The 22167-nt window shown below is 38.9% G+C and overlaps 1 protein-coding gene across 2 annotated transcripts in view; it reads right to left on the reverse strand.

The window, feature by feature from the left end:
* scaper (S-phase cyclin A-associated protein in the ER) overlaps positions 1–22167 on the reverse strand; it is a 107215-nt gene that overhangs the window by 57859 nt on the left and 27189 nt on the right. For both annotated transcript variants that reach the window (XM_084397156.1, XM_084397155.1), the window contains 6 exons: positions 21359–21514; positions 21144–21286; positions 19788–19869; positions 19536–19688; positions 15556–15663; positions 4543–4679 (listed from right to left, as the gene is read on the reverse strand). In XM_084397156.1, coding sequence (XP_084253282.1) covers positions 4543–4679; positions 15556–15663; positions 19536–19688; positions 19788–19869; positions 21144–21286; positions 21359–21514 — 779 coding nt within the window. The remainder of the gene's footprint in view (positions 1–4542; positions 4680–15555; positions 15664–19535; positions 19689–19787; positions 19870–21143; positions 21287–21358; positions 21515–22167) is intronic.

Raw genomic sequence — 22167 nt, forward strand, 5'->3', positions numbered from 1 at the left:
GGTCGGATACATGCGACCTGGCCGTTCAGACTGAAGTCGCATTTCAAAAGATCGGATACGTATCGGATTTGGACCACATACCCAAGTGGCCTGGGTCGCATTTCAAAAGATCGGATCTGTGTCGTTCAGACTGTCATGAAAAGATCAGATACAGGTCGCATAGAATTGGGTCGTTTCAGCCTGCAGTGTGAACGTAGCCTAAGTGATGACAAGATTCTTTAATTTTTAGGTGAACTATTCCTTTAAACATCCAAGTTGATTGTCCTTCATTTAAGGTAGCAACTTTTTGTTTTACAGTGTATACAGTGTAATCCTGCAAATTAATCCTAATAACAGGAATAATAGCAAGATTGTTCACAGCAGGTGACAGTCATTTTCTTAGTTGAAGGGGTGAATTGTGAAAACAAATAAATAAATTTGTGGTGATTGAATGTCTTTAGAGGTTTGAGGTGGATAAAGTTCTGGTCCTGATCTGTAGGAGGCGATAAATCGCACTGAATAGTGACTTCAAATGAATTAATGTGTCATAGAGTACAGAAGACTTTGGAGATGCCACCAGGCCATGTGATGATCCCTTAACCCTACCCTTGACTATTGAGATGCGTAACAATAAATTTACTATAAACACAATTAGGTTTGACTCCGCTTTCTTTGGGGCAGCATAGCATTTTTAAAGAGTTTCCGAAGTGTTTTGTTTTGAAGGAGTGAAACGATCCTGGCCGATGCATAGACTCAAGCGCTCGGAAAAAGATTGTGAACCGTACCTGGCCTCGTCCTCATCCTCCAGATTACAATATTCCTCTTTGACAGCTTTACGCCTGCACGGGTTAAACAGAGGGGCAATCGCCGGACCATCAATCTCCGAACGAGGCAGGCCCCATTAAACGGGCCGGGCACCATAAATATTAGTAACCAGCTATAAGTGTGTGTGTGTGTGTGGGGGGGGAGCTACAAAGCTACAATGCAGAGCTAATCATCAATTCATCACGATGTGCCCCACTATTCACCTCCGCCCAAGCTGGACGCAGACGGCCCCCTCCCCCCAATCAACTGTAAAACCGTCAATGCCTTCGGACGGATTAAAAAAATATAATACAGTGTATTCGTTTTAAATGTGCTATGGGAGACTCAGGCGCTCGGCACTCCCAATTACAGAGATTTGGTCGGGCAGCGCTGCAATATTTAATATTGGATTTGAGAGGCTCTCAATCAAAATGGAAGACAATTTGACTGATGATGAATAAAAGGACGAGGAAAAGGGAGGGAAAAATGTGAACTGTGGAACATATCCACTGAGAGGAATGAAGCTGGATCCATCTATAAATTCAACAAATGTATACAAGGGGTTATACGTGGAATAAATATCGGATACATCCAGAGATTGAAAAGATTTACATGCACCTGATGGCAAATAAAGGTCTGAGGTTAGCAGGGTCCAAGTGTCTTAAAAAGTTGAGATGATCTGAACCGTGGTTTGGCGGCAACTACACACGCACAGACACATTGGCCCTGTCCCAAATGGAACACATGATGATGTCAAGTCATCTAAAGGCATTCACTGGCAAGTATCCCTTAAGTTCACAAGAGTGTGCCATGTGTCATTTTATGATTATGAAGGGTCACAAACACCCTCATTGTGGCCGCTAGGTGTCCTTTTGCAGAGATCGCACTTGTACGGTCTTAATGCTGCATGAAATCCACATGTTGGTGCCATAACAGCAGGTGACTACCCAACAGAGGAGGGCGGCAAACGTCCAGATCATGCACTTGGTGACCTTGCAAACTTGAGGCAGTGTGCAGCGCACAAGAGCACAGGGTGTTACCGTCAAGATTGAAACACAATAGGCCACTTGACTTGTCTTTCCCACACTGACCATGGGGTGGTGTTCCATTTGTCAGTTTGCAAAAGGGTGCTCACTAGTCCCTTCTAAGTGGGCATCATGTCGGAACTGGTTCAGAACTCAAAGGAAAGACATGACAGCGGTCTATGCAGCATTGGACTCAGAGGACAGAAAGAGTCTAAAGGCCACAACTGATGTGAACTTAAAGATTTGCCTTTGTCACACTGACCGTACCATGGAGTGTCCCATTTGTCAGTTTGCAAAAGGCTGCTCACGAGTTCCTCCTTTGAGGTCGCCATGTTCCCTCAATGTGTCCTTTTTTTGCACATCTTTTCCAAGATCCATCCCTTGTCTCGTTGTAGCTCATCTATTCCCTCCTTCTCTCCCCTACCTTCCTCACTGACTCTCCTTTAGGGAACTTTTTTCTGGATTTGTGAGTAAACTCCTCTGGGAGTGCTGAACAGGGGGTCTTTTGTGCGCCGCCCCTCTCTGAGGTAGACCAACACACTGAGAACTCTGTTCTCAAGCCTGGGGAAAAGACAAGTAATGCAACCTGCCAAACACCATCCACGAGAGAAAGGGTCATCAGGGAGAGAAGGAAAGAGTTAAGAGTAAGATACTCTGAAAGTTTAAAGCCCACATCCAACGCTGACATGGGCGGACATGCTACTTTCATGGTAATTAAAACCACACATGTTTGCACATGAAGAACAAGCCATATATTTGAAGAATAAATCAGGGTCCAGCTAAGGAAATTAAGCAGCCTTTTTCCATGCCACGGCTCTGACGGGGACTGAGCGGGCTTAACAACGACATTGGGGGACAGGGCTACCTGGGAGGGCTGAGAAAAGCTCTCCAGCGTTTTACAAACGCCACACTGTGCTCCTATAAAACGGCTCATTTCCACCCCGCGGTGGAGCCGCCAACCTCAGCAAGCCGGGGCTGTGGGCGGCCGTGATTTATGAGTGTGTAGCGCCTGTTCTCTCCCTTTCTTTCCTCCTCACCCTCTTTCCCTCGCAGCGTGAGTGTTGCAGGGCTCAGCACAGGAGTGACAGAGAACAGAGGAGGCTCATGTTGTCACTCTCCCAGCCAAAGCTCAGAGCTGTTTTCTGCCCTCTGAGCTACCTCTATATTAATGAGCTCAGAATTCCTCTATACGGCAAGACTGTTAGCAGACTTCACAGAGAGAGAGAGAGAGAGAGAGAGAGAGAGGGAGGGGGGGGGGAGTCTACAAATTACAATTACTGTAAGGCCACTAGGGATGCAACAATTACAACTTACAAAAATTAAATCTTGATAACTGTTTCATATTATGTCGGCATTTCTCATGAAATATATGAAAACTTACGAAAGCTTGTAATGTTATTAAAATTACATATGCAGAAATGTCATTACAATCACAACTTATCAGCATAGAAATTGTGAGTTAATGAAATTTCAACATGCATAAGTTCGAATAAAATTTCAACTTTAGTCAATGTTGTAATTACTACAACTTACAAATGCAGAAATTTCATGATGTACTATAACAAAATAACCATATAACTCCTGCGACTACATAAGACAAGCGATTTTGAAAATGGATGGATATGGATGGATTAATAACATAACTTCATCAAAATGTATTAACTTATGTTGAAATTTTAACTACTGAAAACAGATATACACACACACACACACACACACACACACACACACACACAACGAAATAACAACTTACGAACACAGTAATTAAGCAGAATTGTCAACTTACAAATCTCATAACTAAATGAAATTTCCTAAATTTTTGACTTGCGATTAACTTAAAATGACTAAATTATTAAACAAATACATTTACTTCATACAACAAATATCATTATTTACATTAAGAGTACTTCATTACAACTTATAAATATCTACAAGTTTGTATAGGGAATTTTTTTCATTTATTAATGTGCTGTAGTTACCGTTTAAATCATTTTCTGAAGAATGTCACTAACGGAATACACTTCAGTATATAATTAGACTGAACATTAGCAGTTAGTAACAAACATTCTCCCCACTTGGATGTATAAAGTTATATCAAAAGTTCCCTGGCTCTTTAGAACAGAACACTGAACAAACTCAAACAATCTCTCAAGACGTTAATTCCATTTTTAGCCTTACTGACAAACAAACATACCACATTAACTCTACTTACACCAAGAGACACACACACACACACACACACACTAACAGTTGTGACAGGAGGCAAAATTGATAGTGCCCAGGTCTAGGATCTGACACTGAGACGCGTTTGTTCCTATTTGTTGATTGCTATTGATTTTCTTTGATACTTCATTTAAAAATCAATAGTTGGAAGAGAGAAAAACAGGCATGCTTTACACATACTTTAACATACTATTGTACAGTAGAGAAGCCTTCAGTTTTGGCAGCGTGGTGGCAACCAATTAGGAGAAAAGCTCTTAACAGGTGAAAGTGGGGGAGTGGTGGGGAGGGGCTAACAGATCGATTCTCACTTTTTCCTCCCCAATCACAGAGAGTGGCCATAAATTAAGCTCATCAGTGTTGCCGCGTGGACAGCCAGGATGCACATCGCCTCTGCTCTCCATCTCCTTGTCACTCATAAAGCTCTCATAAGCAACAACACCACGCTTTAGCCACACAGAGTGAGGGAGGGAGATCAAGAAAAGAAAGAGAGAAGAGAATGTGATCGCATCACCTTGAGTTCATGCGTGCCCGCAGTTTCTTGGCCTTTTTCCGAGCTTTCTGTCTCTCTTCTCCATCTTTCGCACTGTCGGAGGGCACGCTGCTGTCGGTCATGATGTCTACGATGTACTTTTTTTGAGACAGGTGTTCCTGAGGAAAAAAACAAAAACAAAAAAAGACAATTCAATTATGTAAATGCTTTCATATTAGAGCTTTTTTATTTTATTTTATTTGACTAGTGTTTTCTAAATATTTCATATGTGTTATTTGCTCTTGTCATTTTTATTACCAGCTTAACTTATTTCAGTTTGTTGCTATTGCAACATTTCTCATTTTCGTAAGTTTTTAATAGTGCTTTCAAACCGATTAATCGCGTCTAACAAAAGTTTTTTTTTTACATAATATATGTGTGTATATGTATAAATATATGTGTGCGTATATACATTATATATATATATATATATATATATATATAACCCACTGTATATGTATGTGTGTGTATATATATATATATATATATATATATTAGGGCTGTCAAACGATTAATCGCATCCAAAATAAAAGTTTGTGTTTACATAATTTATGTCTGTGTACGGAGTATAATTATTTTCTATATATGAATACACACACATGCATATATATATTTAAGAAAATGTGTTATTTATATATAAAATATTTATATATAACATATATTATATATAATATAAATATATATACACAGTATATACATGCAAATATTTCTTAAATATATACATGCATGTGTGTGTATTTATATATAGAAAATAATTATACACCGTACACACATGTATTATGTAAAAATAAACTTTTATTTTGGATGCGATTAATCGCGATTAATCGTTTGACAGCCCTAATAATATATATATATACACACACACACACACAGACATATATATAATATATATAAATATAATAATACAAACACACGCATATATTATGTAAACAAAAACTTTTGTTAGATGTGATTTATCGATTTCACAGCACTAGTTTTTGAGTTTAGGTTTTTCATCCAATATTTATTTTAGCTTCAATTTTACTGAAAATTATTTTGAACAGTTTTAATTCATTTGAATGGCAGGGAAAGGTCATATAAATAATATTTGAGTTTTGACTCAAACATACCAACTGGACACAAACAATATACTGTACATTGGGAAGCAAACACACAAAGTGTGCTCACAGACATGAGGTGGTGGGATGAGAAGGCTTAATCAAAGTTTGATTGAACTAGTCCATATTTTGCCAAGAAAAAGCACATTAGATTCATTACAGCTCCATAGAGAGACCTCTCAGTTCAAAGCCACGTGCCTCTAGAAAAGTCCCAACAGGACAATGACGACACGTGGGTGTGTCGGAACAGAACGACAAGAGAAGAGATCAAACATCAAAACGTCAATTCCGCAGGACCTCTCCACACAGCACATGTCCAAAGGCAGGGCTTCAACTCCCACACTAGATGTAAAGTGGAGCACCTCCATTGAAAGTCCAGGTGTTAAGCTCTTTGTGTGGCATGTAAAGTCCTCCCGGCCCAGGCATTGTGCTCCACAATTATGAAGGCATCTCCTCCACTCGCTGCTGGCATTAAGGCGGCGGAAGTGCTGAGGGGGGAGAGAGGTATAGCTTTCCGTCTCTTTCTGATGATGCCGATATTTCCATGGGAAGAAAGACGGATGTAACTCAATTTCGGACGAAGTGATGCATGCGCCAGAAAGCAATTATCCAATTATTCTGTCATCCGGCACCTCGCAGGATGGGAGCAGCGGGTGAGATAGATAAGAGTTCCCACTCTGAGTCGATACTTCAGAGGCCGTATGCTAACGGAGGATGGGAGCCAAAAACCTACTAGGTTGATTCTGGAGCTCTTCAGAAACCTGGGCACGCGCACTGGATGAGGCAAATACAGTACATATCCTGGTTCCTCATTTAGGTTACAGTTACAAAGGTAGACCAATTATCAGAAGGAATGGGATATTGTAACAAATGAGTTTTCAGCTCTGTTGAAGGTAGAAGAATCTTTACCATAATATCTCATGAAGTGCATTTACAGGCACTACAAAAGTTTGGCTTTAGTCGGACTAAAGCAATAACTTTTTAAAATGCCACGTAAATGGTTTAAACTGAATGACTGTTGTGATGTTGGGACTAAAGGTGCAGTCACATTAGGAAAATGTTAGTGCAATTTCACAGATAAAAAAAAAAGTCCCTTGACTCTTGTCAATAGTCTAGTATGTATGAAGCACACCTTTCAATCCAAGCAGCTTTCAATCCGTCTGACCAACTTGAACCATTTATGAAATAAATCGTAGTGGGTAAAATCCTGCATTTTGCCTGTGAAAATTCACAGAACCACTGTAATTGTGACCACACCTTAATAGATAATGCAATTGTTGCTTGGCTTTGTCCAGCATGTTTATACATTAATCAGGTTATAATTGGCCTTGGTGTTGTGCATTTGTTTCCAAAGACAGACATGTAATGTATTTAATGCTTCAAAAACCCACAGTAGCTTGGTGCATGTAAATAAACATACACTGATCGTACATACAACATGTTTAATTCTGTCATCATTTACTCACACTCTTGTCATTCCTGTATGACTTTCTGTCTTCTGTGGAACACAACAGTTGTTTCTTTTTTAGTGCGTACAATGAAAGTCAATGGGGTCCAACATTGATTTGGCCCCAACTTTCTTCAAAACATCTTTGTTCCGCAGAAAAAAAAAGTCATAGGTTTGGAACGAAATTGAGGGCGAGTAAATGATGACAGATTTTAAATTTTTGGTTGAACTATCTCTTTAAGATAAAAGTCTATGGGACTTTTAACCGGTTTTATCGTCCATGTCAGCTTGGCATCATTCATGTCTAGGGCCAATGGTAAGGGACGAGTTATGTAATGTTAGTAAATAACTAATAAGAAGGCGGAGAGAGAACTGAACATTTGCACAAACATCGGCTCTCCATTTCTTCCAACAGCTCTTCACAAGGTACATTAACTTCGAACAATAACGAAGCGAACAATAACAAAGTTTTAACGACCACAGCCAACACTGTCTCGAATGCTTGACACCTGTCCTTAATGAATTAGTTTGAGACAAATGTGACAAATTGCCATACGAACCTCCGTTTGAAATCTGTACATTTGCATCATATAGTGTTTCAAATGGATGAGTGATCGTGTGTGCGTGTGCTTGAGGAGGCATCTCCCCCGTGTCCCTCGGGAACAGGAGTCGAGCCCTGCAGTCATAACCATTGCCTCCCTGTGGCCAGAGAGGCATCTGTTGAGTAATCTCTCTGAAAGGCGATCTACTTCGCCTGCCGTTCACTTAATGGGATTGTTTCTATAACACCTCAAAGACGTGCACCATCTTGAGATTATAAAGAGGGGTTTGGAGGAGAGGGGAGCAGCACAAACACAGATCTGTGAGGAGACCACGACTGGAGCTAAGCTCATAATGTGCAAGTGAACCCGAAGTACGGTAAACCATTATGGCAATAGTCAATCGCTTCAATAGTCTGAGACTTGAACAGAATTTAATTAAAGAATATATTTTAAGAGAAAGTCATGTCATAACACCACAGCTCTGGTTTTACAGAAAAAAGATTTTACAGATTTCATATTTAGATTTTCTAAATGATTTGGGTCTTTCCTTGAAGGGATAGTTCACCCCAAAAATGAATGATAGAATTAAAAAATTTCACCCTCATGCCTCATTTTGGTTCCTCCATTGACAGCTACGTAACTGCCACTTTGACGCTTCAAAAAATTAATAAAGAGATCATAAAACTAATCCATATTATGAATTAAGCGGTTTAGTCCCAAAAATTTCTGAAGAGACATGATCGCTTTATATGATGAACAGATAGAATTTTGCCTTTTATTCACATATAAACATTGATCAACTCATTCATCAGTTGTGGTAAACGGAAGCTCAAGCAAGTTAACTTGACATGTAAGAACCAATGAGGTTAATTCTCGTGTTACGCAGCATGTTTGAGCTTCTGCAAGAACCAATGAGGTTCATTCTCGTGTTACGCAGCATGTTTGAGCTTCTGCAAGAACCAATGAGGTTCATTCTCATGTTACGCAGCATGTTTGAGCATTAGCAAGAATCAATGAGGTTCATTCTCGTGTTACGCAGCACGTTTGAGCTTTTGCAAGAACCAATGAGGTTCATTCTCGTGTCACGCAGCACGTTTGAGCTTCAGCAAGAACCAATGAGGTTCATTCTCGTGTTACGCAGCATGTTTGAGCTTCTGCAAGAACCAATGAGGTTCATTCTCGTGTCACGCAGCACGTTTGAGCTTCAGCAAGAACCAATGAGGTTCATTCTCGTGTTACGCAGCATGTTTGAGCTTCTGCAAGAACCAATGAGGTTAATTCTGGTGTTACGCAGCACGTTTGAGCTTCTGCAAGAACCAATGAGGTTCATTCTCGTGTTACGCAGCACGTTTGAGCTTCAGCAAGAACCAATGAGGTTCATTCTCGTGTTACGCAGCATGTTTGAGCTTCTGCAAGAACCAATGAGGTTCATTCTGGTGTTACGCAGCACGTTTGAGCTTCTGCAAGAACCAATGAGGTTCATTCTGGTGTTACGCAGCACGTTTGAGCTTCTGCAAGAACCAATGAGGTTCATTCTGGTGTTACGCAGCACGTTTGAGCTTCTGCAAGAACCAATGAGGTTCATTCTCGTGTTACGCAGCACGTTTGAGCTTCAGCAAGAACCAATGAGGTTCATTCTGGTGTTACGCAGCATGTTTGAGCTTCAGCAAGAACCAATGAGGTTCATTCTCGTGTTACGCAGCACGTTTGAGCTTCAGCAAGAACCAATGAGGTTCATTCTCGTGTTACGCAGCATGTTTGAGCATTAGCAAGAACCAATGAGGTTCATTCTGGTGTTACGCAGCATGTTTGAGCTTCTGCAAGAACCAATGAGGTTAATTCTGGTGTTACGCAGCACGTTTGAGCTTTTGCAAGAACCAATGAGGTTCATTCTCGTGTCACGCAGCACGTTTGAGCTTCAGCAAGAACCAATGAGGTTCATTCTCGTGTTACGCAGCATGTTTGAGCTTCTGCAAGAACCAATGAGGTTCATTCTCATGTTACGCAGCATGTTTGAGCATTAGCAAGAATCAATGAGGTTCATTCTCGTGTTACGCAGCATGTTTGAGCTTCTGCAAGAACCAATGAGGTTCATTCTCGTGTTACGCAGCATGTTTGAGCTTCTGCAAGAACCAATGAGGTTCATTCTCGTGTTACGCAGCATGTTTGAGCTTCTGCAAGAACCAATGAGGTTCATTCTCATGTTACGCAGCATGTTTGAGCATTAGCAAGAATCAATGAGGTTCATTCTCGTGTTACGCAGCACGTTTGAGCTTCTGCAAGAACCAATGAGGTTCATTCTCGTGTTACGCAGCACGTTTGAGCTTCAGCAAGAACCAATGAGGTTCATTCTGGTGTTACGCAGCATGTTTGAGCTTCAGCAAGAACCAATGAGGTTCATTCTCGTGTTACGCAGCACGTTTGAGCTTCAGCAAGAACCAATGAGGTTCATTCTCGTGTTACGCAGCATGTTTGAGCATTAGCAAGAACCAATGAGGTTCATTCTGGTGTTACGCAGCATGTTTGAGCTTCTGCAAGAACCAATGAGGTTAATTCTGGTGTTACGCAGCACGTTTGAGCTTTTGCAAGAACCAATGAGGTTCATTCTCGTGTTACGCAGCACGTTTGAGCTTTTGCAAGAACCAATGAGGTTCATTCTCATGTTACGCAGCTCGTTTGAGCATTAGCAAGAATCAATGAGGTTCATTCTTGTTACGCAGCACGTTTGAGCATTAGCAAGAATCAATGAGGTTCATTCTTGTTGCGCAGCACGTTTGAGCTTCAGCAAGAACCAATGAGGTTCATTCTCGTGTTACGCAGCATGTTTGAGCTTCTGCAAGAACCAATGAGGTTCATTCTCGTGTCACGCAGCACGTTTGAGCTTCAGCAAGAACCAATGAGGTTCATTCTCGTGTTACGCAGCATGTTTGAGCTTCTGCAAGAACCAATGAGGTTAATTCTGGTGTTACGCAGCATGTTTGAGCTTCTGCAAGAACCAATGAGGTTAATTCTGGTGTTACGCAGCACGTTTGAGCTTCTGCAAGAACCAATGAGGTTCATTCTCGTGTTACGCAGCACGTTTGAGCTTCAGCAAGAACCAATGAGGTTCATTCTCGTGTTACGCAGCATGTTTGAGCTTCTGCAAGAACCAATGAGGTTCATTCTCGTGTTACGCAGCATGTTTGAGCTTCTGCAAGAACCAATGAGGTTAATTCTGGTGTTACGCAGCACGTTTGAGCTTCAGCAAGAACCAATGAGGTTCATTCTCGTGTTACGCAGCACGTTTGAGCTTCAGCAAGAACCAATGAGGTTCATTCTCGTGTTACGCAGCATGTTTGAGCATTAGCAAGAACCAATGAGGTTCATTCTGGTGTTACGCAGCACGTTTGAGCTTCAGCAAGAACCAATGAGGTTAATTCTCGTGTTACGCAGCACGTTTGAGCTTCTGCAAGAACCAATGAGGTTCATTCTCGTGTTACGCAGCACGTTTGAGCTTCAGCAAGAACCAATGAGGTTAATTCTCGTGTTACGCAGCACGTTTGAGCTTCTGCAAGAACCAATGAGGTTCATTCTCGTGTTACGCAGCACGTTTGAGCTTCAGCAAGAACCAATGAGGTTCATTCTCGTGTTACGCAGCATGTTTGAGCATTAGCAAGAACCAATGAGGTTCATTCTGGTGTTACGCAGCACGTTTGAGCTTCTGCAAGAACCAATGAGGTTCATTCTCGTGTTACGCCGCATGTTTGAGCATTAGCAAGAACCAATGAGGTTCATTCTCGTGTTACGCAGCATGTTTGAGCTTTTGCAAGAACCAATGAGGTTCATTCTCGTGTTACGCAGCACATTTGAGCTTCTGCAAGAACCAATGAGGTTCATTCTTGTGTTACGCAGCACGTTTGAGCTTTTGCAAGAACCAATGAGGTTCATTCTCGTGTTACGCAGCATGTTTGAGCATTAGCAAGAACCAATGAGGTTCATTCTCGTGTTACGCAGCATGTTTGAGCATTAGCAAGAACCAATGAGGTTAATCAGGTTTGGATGAGCTTCGGTTTATGTTCGCTGATCAATGTTTATATATGAATAAAAGCCTAAATTCAATCTGTTCATCATATAAATCTATCGAGTCACTTCAGAAAATTCTAATTCAAAAGTGGTAGTTGCATAGCTATCTATGGAGAGTACAGAAAGCTCTTAGATTTCATCAAAAAGATTTGTGCATAATAAACTACATAAAATATGTATGCTCTAGAAAAAGGACAATGTGGCATATGACGACCTATCAAATTCGATGGACAGGTGATGGACTGGTGTCCACTTGCACAATGCACATGGTGACAATAGGAGACTTGAGAGATATAAAAAAGTGACAGAAACCAGCCTGTGGGCTAGAACACCCGAAAAAACCACAGTGCTTTCTGTGGGGCGTAATGAGAGACAACTCCAAACATCACACCTCCGCCGATGCTCAGGGGCCATGATGAAGCGCTCACTGTCACACTGATACATGTCCCATCCTCCACTCTTTTGTGTGACACAAAAGACCCGGCAAAAGATGTCTTTCCCCCAATGTGAAACAGACAGCTGTTTGTCATTCAGGTACAATGTAATGACAGAAGGTATAAGGTAACCAACCAACGACGTACACAAAAAAACTTGACTTGTACATCCCTTGCAGGATTACATTCTAACACTGGATGCATCATGTGACATGACGTCTTTGTTTTGAAAGGAGGATGATTAAATAACTGATATATTTTGGGTTCTAATTTGATGTTTAGTGGTAGAAATAAAACAACAACAACAACAACACTATTAATATTATTATTATTATTAATAGCATAATATATTAAATGTAATATTTATCATTAAGATAATAATTAATAGTTTTGCAATTTCATAAAACACTGGGCTGTCAAATTACATTTTTTAAATCAAATTAATCACATCAAATTTGGCTGAGAAATTACCCACAAAAGATAAAGTCATTATTGTGTTAAATGAGAAAATCATTAAATAGACATTACAAAAAAATGTTTCAATTCAACAGAATTTATTACACAAACTTTAGACTACAGCAGCCATGCTTTTATTTTTGCCCTGATATTTTGAATTTTAGGGGCGTTCGACCTGCATTTTATAGGGTCCATCATGCAGTGAGTTGTTGCCCTGCTTCATGTTCTTCACCAATCTACACCAATCAACCGTATGAAATGTAAGATGAACTTCGTATGCCATTTGAAGGTGGGCGCCCCCCGGGGCGGGTTATAAATCGCATTATTATATAATTATTATAATTTTTAATTATGTAATATACTACCTTTTAACCAATCAGGTCAACGTGTGATCGTCAACGAGTGGATCTCTGAGCTGGTGTGAGTGAGTGGAGGCGGGGCTAATTTGCATATTCATAGAACCACGTATACTAAATGAGGCAGGGGTGTAGAGTTACATTCAAGGCACTTTAAGGCATGACGAAAAATGTTTCAAGGAAAAAAGGCTTAAATAAGTCATTTTGGTGATCAAAGATGAGTTTTAAGGGATAAAATGATTGACTACAGGGGGACTTTAAATTAACATCCCCTATATTATATATATATATATATATATTAAATACTGTTTATAATATATGTTAATATTATGTTATTATGTTTATATTCAGTATGTTCAATATAATATATTTCTATTGAATAAATCCATGAGCACTTGTGTGCCAGCCACTAGACTAGGCCACGACTCTGAAAAACTGTGATATTTTAGCCTGAATAACTCAACGTTCAGCTGTGTTTCTTCTTGATCTGGCGTCAAAGGTTGAGGATAAATAAAATTCCTATGTGTCAAACACAACGGGCCTAGAGCGGCGATATATCACATTAAACCAGAACAGATGACAACCAATAAAGGATAATATAGAGTCCAAGAGGCAATCCAAGTATCCTGCAGCCACACTGATCCATTGCTGTTGATAATCGCTGTATTTTCAATTTAACTCCAGAGTCTTTCAAATAGCGAAATATGACTAAATACGAGGACAGACGGAGGCTCTGGACCCGCTTCCGCTGAAAAACTACGTTGTGACCTCTGCACGGTTCAGCCAACCATCTTAGTTTTAATTAAAAATCTTTCATAACGGCAAGAATTATGGAAGTGCCGACTGGAAAATAGTTGGCGGTTGTGTGAATGAAATACTGCACACCAAAATGAGCAAAGACATAAATAAGGAGCACCTTATTGCGTCCATCGCAAGACTATCCAAACAAGTCCTGTGGGCCAGGTTTCCTTAAAATGCAGCAACTGTGAATGAATTACCAAAATTGCACATTTTGACATATATTGCTGATAAACTCCTAGAGAAGAAAAAATAAGTAGTGTGTTCTTTTCCAATAAGAGCCAAGGACACGGTAATGAACTCTAGGACAAATTTACAGTTCAGACACCCTGAAGTTTCCAATTTTGCTAATTCCGCTGACTGTTACAGATCGTGGCGTATATAAATCACAGGTAAACGGTGTCCTTTTGTGCGTAAACCAAACGAACGCTGTTTAAAAACTAGTTCCATGTGAACAGTTAATTCAATTAAATACATCAAGCTCTACAATTCGGACAGACCTCATTAAGTCAGCCGCACCTGACGCGAGTCGCACGCTTGCGAGACGTGGTCGGTGGCTCGACTGTGTGTTTATCACACTGTCAGGCAGAGAAATAGGTGGCTGCGGCCAAGGCTAATGATTTAGAGGCAGCACTGGGGGTTTAAATATTACTCGCTGAGAAAAAGGTTTGAATGAAGGAGGTCCAGGGGCCAAAGGTGCGACATATAGCACCAACAGTTGTCAGCCGTACAAAGAAGCCCAGTGTGAAAGCCAATCTCATATTGCGGTGAGAGATCCCGCATTTAACGAGCCGCGTTCAGGGGAGAGGCACTCAGTCAAGCCCAGAGACAAGGCAGGGTGATCTCACCCCGCGCCATACACACAAACACTATTAGTGTTGATTCGCTCTGAGCCTTTTATGGTCCCACAAACCAAGAAAAATATGGGAAAGTTGGTGTTGATCCTCTCAACCTTTACAGATATGATAAATGATGTGCAAAATCATAAAATGAAACGTCTTCCCTAAAAATGAAGTTGAATGTGTGTGTGTGTGCGCTGTTTGTGTGTCTGTGAGAAACATAAGCAAGAGTGACATCTTTCACATGAAGTAAATACATTTTCAAGTAATGTTTTAAACTGTTAATAAATATAATGAATTCATATTTGTAAGCAAGATTAGAATTAAGTGGTATATTTTGTTTTAATTTAACAAATGTGTAATAATTGTTTGTATATTTTTGTATTTATAATTTACATAAAAAATAAATAAAAAAAAAGACATTTTGGGGGAAGAATTGTAATAATGACAAATAAACCAATTCAATACAGAATTACTGTTATTAGTGCTGTCAATCGATTAAAATAAATAATTAATAGCAGATTTTTTCTGTAATTAATTGTGATTAATCGCACCTAACATTAAAGTTTTTAATATATTTTCTATATTGTAATAATTTCACATTTAATCTCCAAATTAACGTAGAAACAACAGAGACAGTAGCCTATATTGTAAATATTTGTTTAATGGCATCTTTTTATATATAAAATATCATATATATATATATATATATATATATATATATATATATATATATATATATATATATATATATATATATATATATATATATAGTAAAAAATAAATCCTCAATTTGGCATTTTATAATAATATTTGTATTTTTTTAAATTAAATATTTAATAAAATGTACATGTAATTTATGCACTTAATATGCATCAAATCTTACAAACTCTCTGCAGTTTCACTATGAACTCCTATGGGTTGAACCCTGGTTTCTTCAGTGTTTTTAGTGGGGTAAACTCACCACCTCCTCGTCCGACAGCTCCCGCCCTTGAATGCTGCTGCTGTCCCGCACTGCCTGCTGGTGCCCCTTACCCTTAATGTGACTGAACAGGTGGACCTCAGAGGAGATCTGCAACACAAACGCACAGGCCGGAGATCACAAGAGGCAGTTCGCCAAAAATAAAGCCGTGGGCCTGAAACATACCAATCTACCACACAATACATTTGGGCATCATTCATGGACTGACAGTTCTCAGGTGTCAAGACATATGTTCCAACCCTTTAAAGCTGAATATGATCCCTTGATCCTGACAGACATCTGCAGAGCTGACAGACATATCTCATAAGAACTAGAAAATCTGAAAACACTGACGAATAACTAATAACTAAAGAGCTTTGACACCTCCTTTTCGAATGTATCAGCGCCCCAAGCACTGTTTTTACCAGCTCGAATATCACCTCTTGAGTTTGTAGAGCAGCTCACCTGTCCTGAAAACTCCAGAGGTCATGTGAAAAGCATAGAAGACTCCTACTCCATTGAATGTCTCTATTATTCATGTAATGGTTCTGTTCGCCGCGAGAAACCGGGGTGGTTAAGCTAAGTGCTAAACGATCTGAGCTGGTAAGCAAAAGGTTGACGGTTCAAACCCGATCTTGAACTACCACCATCAAAACATCTCTTTTTTGCGTTCCACACAAGAAATAAATAGGGTTTGAACTACATGCGGTTGAGTAAATGACAACATTTTCATTATTGAGTGAATAACCGAAAAGGTTGCAAACCCCAGAAAAGGTGATCACTTTTGTGCATTTGATCGACAGTTAAAGGAATAGTTCACCAAAATACATTTCACTGACTTTCATTTTGTGGAACAAAACAGACGATATTTTGAAGAATGTTTTTTTTTTTTTTTTTTCATATTATGAACCCATTATTGACTAACGTAACCCAAAAATGACAAAGGTTGTTTGAAATTGATCTACACGAGCTGAATGGAAAGTGTTTTGTTTTGTTTTTAACCTTTTTTGTGTTCTGTAGAAGATAAACATCGTACAGGTTTGCAATGATATGAGATTGAGTAAATTATCCGATAATCTAAATGGAAGCTTGTTTCCGCCACAAAATAAAACATTTTAAAAGATAATTGCGACTTTTTATCTCACAATTGCGAGTTTACATCTGGCAATTCTGACTTTATTTCTCAGTATTGCGAGATATAAAGTCAAAATTGCGTGAAATAAAGACGCAATTGCGTGTTATAAAGTCAGAATTGCAAAATATAAAGTCAGAATTGCGTGTTATAAAGTCAGAATTCGGACTTTTTTTCTCGCAATTGCGACTTTATATCACGCAATTCTGACTTTATAACACGCAATTGCGAGTTTATATCTCGCAATTCTGACATCTTTTCTCAGAATTGTGAGATATAAAGTCCAATTCTAAGGAAAAAAAAGACGGACTTTTTTTTTTTTTTTTACCTCAGAATAGTTTAGCGACTTTTTAACACGCAATTCTGACTTTATATTTCGCAATTCTGACTTTATTTCTCAGAATTCTGACTTCATATCTTGCAATTGTGAGAAAAAAGGGGGATTTATATCTCCCAATTGCGACTTTATTTCCCAGAATTGCGACTTTATAACACGCAATTCTGACTTTATATCACGCAATTCTGACTTTATATTTCGCAATTCTGACTTTTAGCGACTTAACACGCAATTCTGACTTTATATCACGCAATTCTGACTTTATATTTCGCAATTCTGACTTTTAGCGACTTAACACGCAATTCTGACTTTATATCACGCAATTCTGACTTTATATTTCGCAATTCTGACTTTATTTCTCAGAATTCTGACTTCATATCTTGCAATTGTGAGAAAAAAATGGGGATTTATATCTCCCAATTGCGACTTTATAACACGCAATTCTGACTTTATATCACGCAATTCTGACTTTATATTTCGCAATTCTGACTTTTAGCGACTTAACACGCAATTCTGACTTTATATCACGCAATTCTGACTTTATATTTCGCAATTCTGACTTTTAGCGACTTAACACGCAATTCTGACTTTATATCACGCAATTCTGACTTTATATTTCGCAATTCTGACTTTATTTCTCAGAATTCTGACTTCATATCTTGCAATTGTGAGAAAAAAATGGGGATTTATATCTCCCAATTGCGACTTTATAACACGCAATTCTGACTTTATATCACGCAATTCTGACTTTATATTTTGCAATTCTGACTTTATAACACGCAATTGCGACTTTATATCGTGCAATTCTGACTTTATATCTCCCAATTGCGACTTTATTTCCCAGAATTGCGACTTTATAACACGCAATTCTGACTTTATATCTCGCAATTGCGACTTTATTTCTCAGAATTGCGACTTTATTTCTCAGAATTCTGACTTCATATCTTGCAATTGTGAGAAAAAAGTCACAATTCTGACTTGATATATCGCAATTGTGAGAAAAAAAGAGTCCGAATTGTGAGATAAAAAGTCGCAATTATTATTATTTATTTATTATTCATTGGCGGAAACAAGCTTCCATAGTTGTGGGTTCAAACCTCAAAAAATAAACTATCATTATTGTGCCCAAGATTAAACCAATTAAAGGAATAGTTCAAAAATCATTTACTCGCCTTCATATTGTTCAAACACATTTACAACTTCCTTCTGTGGAACAATAAAGAAATTTGTTTTAGATGGTTTTGTCCTTATGTAATTCAATGGGGTCCTAAACTTTCAAATGGCAAAAAGACCATAAAAGTAAATTAATCTACACGAGCTGAATGGGAAGATTTTTGAACCTTTTTTTTGTGTTCCGCTGAAGATAAACATCATACAGGTTTGCAATGATATGAGGTTGAGCAGACAATTTTATTTTGAGGTGAGCTTTTCCAATAACGTAAAAGGTTGTGGGTTCACACCTCAAAAAAGAAAAGAAACTATCACTATTGTGCACATGATTAAAACAATTAAAGGAATAGGTCACCCAAAAATAATTTACTCGCCTTCATATTGGTCAAACACATTTACAACTTCCTTCTGTGGAACAAAAAGGATTTTTTTTTTTGCTGATTTTGCCCATATTATTATAGTCAATGGGGTCCAAAACTTCCAAACTGCAAAAAGTACATAAAGGTAAGGAGAAATTAATCTATATGAACTGAATGGTAAAAAATGTAAATCTTTTTTTGTGTTCCATACAGAAAGAAATTCACACAGGCAGGAAACCGACATGACGGTGAGTAAACTAATGCCCTTTTCCTTTAACCGTACTTTAAGGGGACTGAACCTGAAAGTGGCTTTGCATTAAAGTGACCTAAATGAAAAATTCGCAGCAGAATTAAACTTAAAAGTAGGAAAGTTTTTCCTATGGCAGGTGAGGACAACAGTATCTGGATGCTTGTGTTGTTTGTCTCCTTTGAGTACTGGAGTTGAGCCCACACAGGACAGTCTGTGTATAATGTCATTAGCTAGAGTGCTTCCTGCTGACCTAAAGATGATCTCTGGTGTCAGAGCCTGGCCAAGGTCATCTGACATTTTTAACAAGATTTCATTCTCCCCAGCGCTTAATCTGATGTCAGTTTGAAGCTCCAAGGTGTCTGGCCCCAGTTGCAGTAAAAGCTGGGCACGTCAGAGATAAATGCGGCCACTCAAAGATTTGTTGCCTGTCGCTTGAAAAGCATAATCACGCCCAGCTATTAATCTCCGCCTAGAGTTCATGTTTAATGAATGCAGTTAAATTCTCATTTACATGCATTCTCTATGAAAATCCTCTGAATCACCTTGTAGTCTGTGGTTTTATGTACTCTGCCTAGCAAAGCAGCAAAGACAGACTGTCCATCCTTGCAGGAATCGTTGTCTGGAGGGTCCCAAATGTTCATGGGACAGTATTCCTAGTCGCCCCCACTTCAACGGTCTTAAACGTATTAACACCAATCAAAGTGATCAGAGAGAAACTCATAATGCAGTACCTACCACAACGTTACAGAGTGAGCACTGCTTCTTCCGCTCATAAGGGGTGAGTTTGGGAGCGTAGTCCGTGTTGGCGTGTCTTCCGCTGCTCAGCTCGGCGGCCTTCTCTTTCCTCTGCTCGATCTGCTCCATGTGTCTCCGGCTGCTCTCGTCATGCTGAAAACACGTTCCACATGCTAGTAGTGTTGTACGAGGTTTTCGGAAAAGGGGATAAACACTGAAAATGGTGTCAGGAATGGGATTATGATCAATTACCTTCATCTGGATTTTCTTCTGTAGTTCCTCCATGGCCTCCTGCTGAGCAGCACTGAGAGCAGCCAAACGCTCCTCACGGTCCCTGCAGTGTGTATATTAAATGAGACCCTATTATGCAATTTTTTTTAATATATTTTCAATTTTCTTTATTGTGCAATGTTGCAGTTTAAGCATGAAAAAGGTCTGCAAAGTTACAAAGTCACCCCAAAGGGAGATCTCTATATCAGTGCGCACTGTTTCTGAACTCCCTGAAACGCATTGATTGTAGTCTTGAGTTTTCATCCAGGAACAAACATGTCACAATATTTCTCTTTTAAAAAAAACTCCAACCCAAGGCACATGCAAAATAAAGGGGCAAGGCCTGGTGAGTTGTGTTAGTTGTGTGTTGATGGGCCGTGATATTTCCCAAACACGCTCAAAGTGGTTGACCAATCACAACACACTGATCCAGCCGACCAATCAGAGCACACACGCTTTTTCAGAAGGAGGGGCTTCATAGAGACAGGAACTAAACAGAGCGTTACTGACAGACTGGGAAGAGAGGAGCTGCAACAATGTACAATTTGGGGAAACTAATGTGTTTTTTTTTAAAACATTTAAGTATGAAAACCTATTCTAGTAGACCCTAAATACAAAATCAAAAAAGCACACAAAATGGCCTCTTTAAAAAGCTAAAGAAAACAAAACATTCAAAAAGACATGACATCAAACCCATATAGATCTCAAAGCATTCAATTTATACAGGGTTTGTGTGACCTTCAAACTTAAAATTATTATAATTAATAAAATTGTTTATGTATTATTTAGTTACAATTATAGTTTATATCGTGATTCTGATGCAAGAACCAACATACACTAACGTTCAAAAGTAAGGTTTTTTTTAAATGTTTTTTAAAGATGTCACTTATGCTTAATAAAGCTGCATTTATTTGAAAACAAACAATACAGTAAACAGTTATATTATTTCTATTTAAAATAACCATTCTCTATTTGAATGCATTTTAGAATGTAATTTATTCTTTTTTCAGTATCATTACTCCAGTCTTCAGTGTCACATGATCATTCAGAAATCAGTCTAACATTCTGATTTGACACTCAAGAAACATTTATTATTATTAAAAATGCTATTATTAAAAAAGCATTTGTTTGATCTTTTGTAAAAAATGTTTTAATTTACTGTCACTTTTAATATGCCTTTGCTGAATAGAATTATTAATTTGAACTGTAGTGTATACACATTAAAACATTCCCTAAACCAGGCAGTTCCCTAAAAGCCTATTCCTCTGGGTCTTTAGCATTGGCCTTGTGTCTTGCTGAATCGGTATTTTGGTGTGTTTGGCAGGACATGATGCGGACCTGGCTCTCTCTCGTGCTGCGTCTTCCCTCGCCCTCTCTTTCTCCTGCCTCTGCTGCTCGATTCTAGCCTCTTGTTCCCGTCTCTTCATCCGAAGCTCCTCCACACGTGCCTGTCGCTCCGCCTCCAATACCCGCTTACGCTCCTGAAAAAGAGCACACAGTTACACATTTAAAGCACCAAACAAATAAGGGGAACACAGAGACTAGTTCCATACCTGAACGGCTTCATCCCTGGCTTGTTTTTCTTCCTGCCTCCGCTGGCGTTCCTCCTGCAGCTCATTGAGCCGTTGTTCGTATTCGTTTAGTTTAGCCAGGACATCGTGCCTCTTGTTCTGGGCTTCCAGAGTGTTGATGAACGCGATCTCATTCACCTACACAAATCACCAATATAAAACAAAATATGCTGAGCAAAGAGATTTCCTATTGAACTACATTTAACCTCTGGTGCTCTTCGGTCATTTTGACCGAAAAAAAGTTTTTTTTTTTTTTTTTTGGAATGGTACAAAACTTGGTAAAGGTTTTGGCACTTGCTATGTGAACAAAACATAAATAAATCATGAACAGGTTAAATGGTCCTGAAAAAATTGTCACAGTTGTGCTCCTCGCGGTCAAAAATTAAGGCATTGGAAATGAATGGGAGACGAATTTCATCTAGTAAAAACTTTTGGTACTGCGGCCAAACAAAATCTTACTGAAAGCTCATTTTTTGAGATATCAGGCTCAAATTTTGAACACGACTTGTTAAGATTTATGGCTTTGATTTTCTCACAGTTTTAGAGTAATTTTTTTTTTTTATATATATATATTTCATATAAAAACAGAAAATAGTTTAACACATTTTTCATAACAATAAACATAAAATTCTGTAACTTTTTTTAAGTTTAAGTTTGAACTTTTTTCACTTCAGCAAAAATCTGCCAAGTGTCGTCTTAAGTCTGTGCTCTAAAGCAGGGGTCCCCAACCTCCGGACATTTGGTACCGGGCCTCACAGAAAGAATAAATAACTTACCGTATTTTCCGGACT

This window comes from Rutilus rutilus (assembly GCF_951802725.1).
Source record: "Rutilus rutilus genome assembly, chromosome: 23".
Taxonomy (NCBI): Eukaryota; Metazoa; Chordata; class Actinopteri; order Cypriniformes; family Leuciscidae; genus Rutilus; species Rutilus rutilus.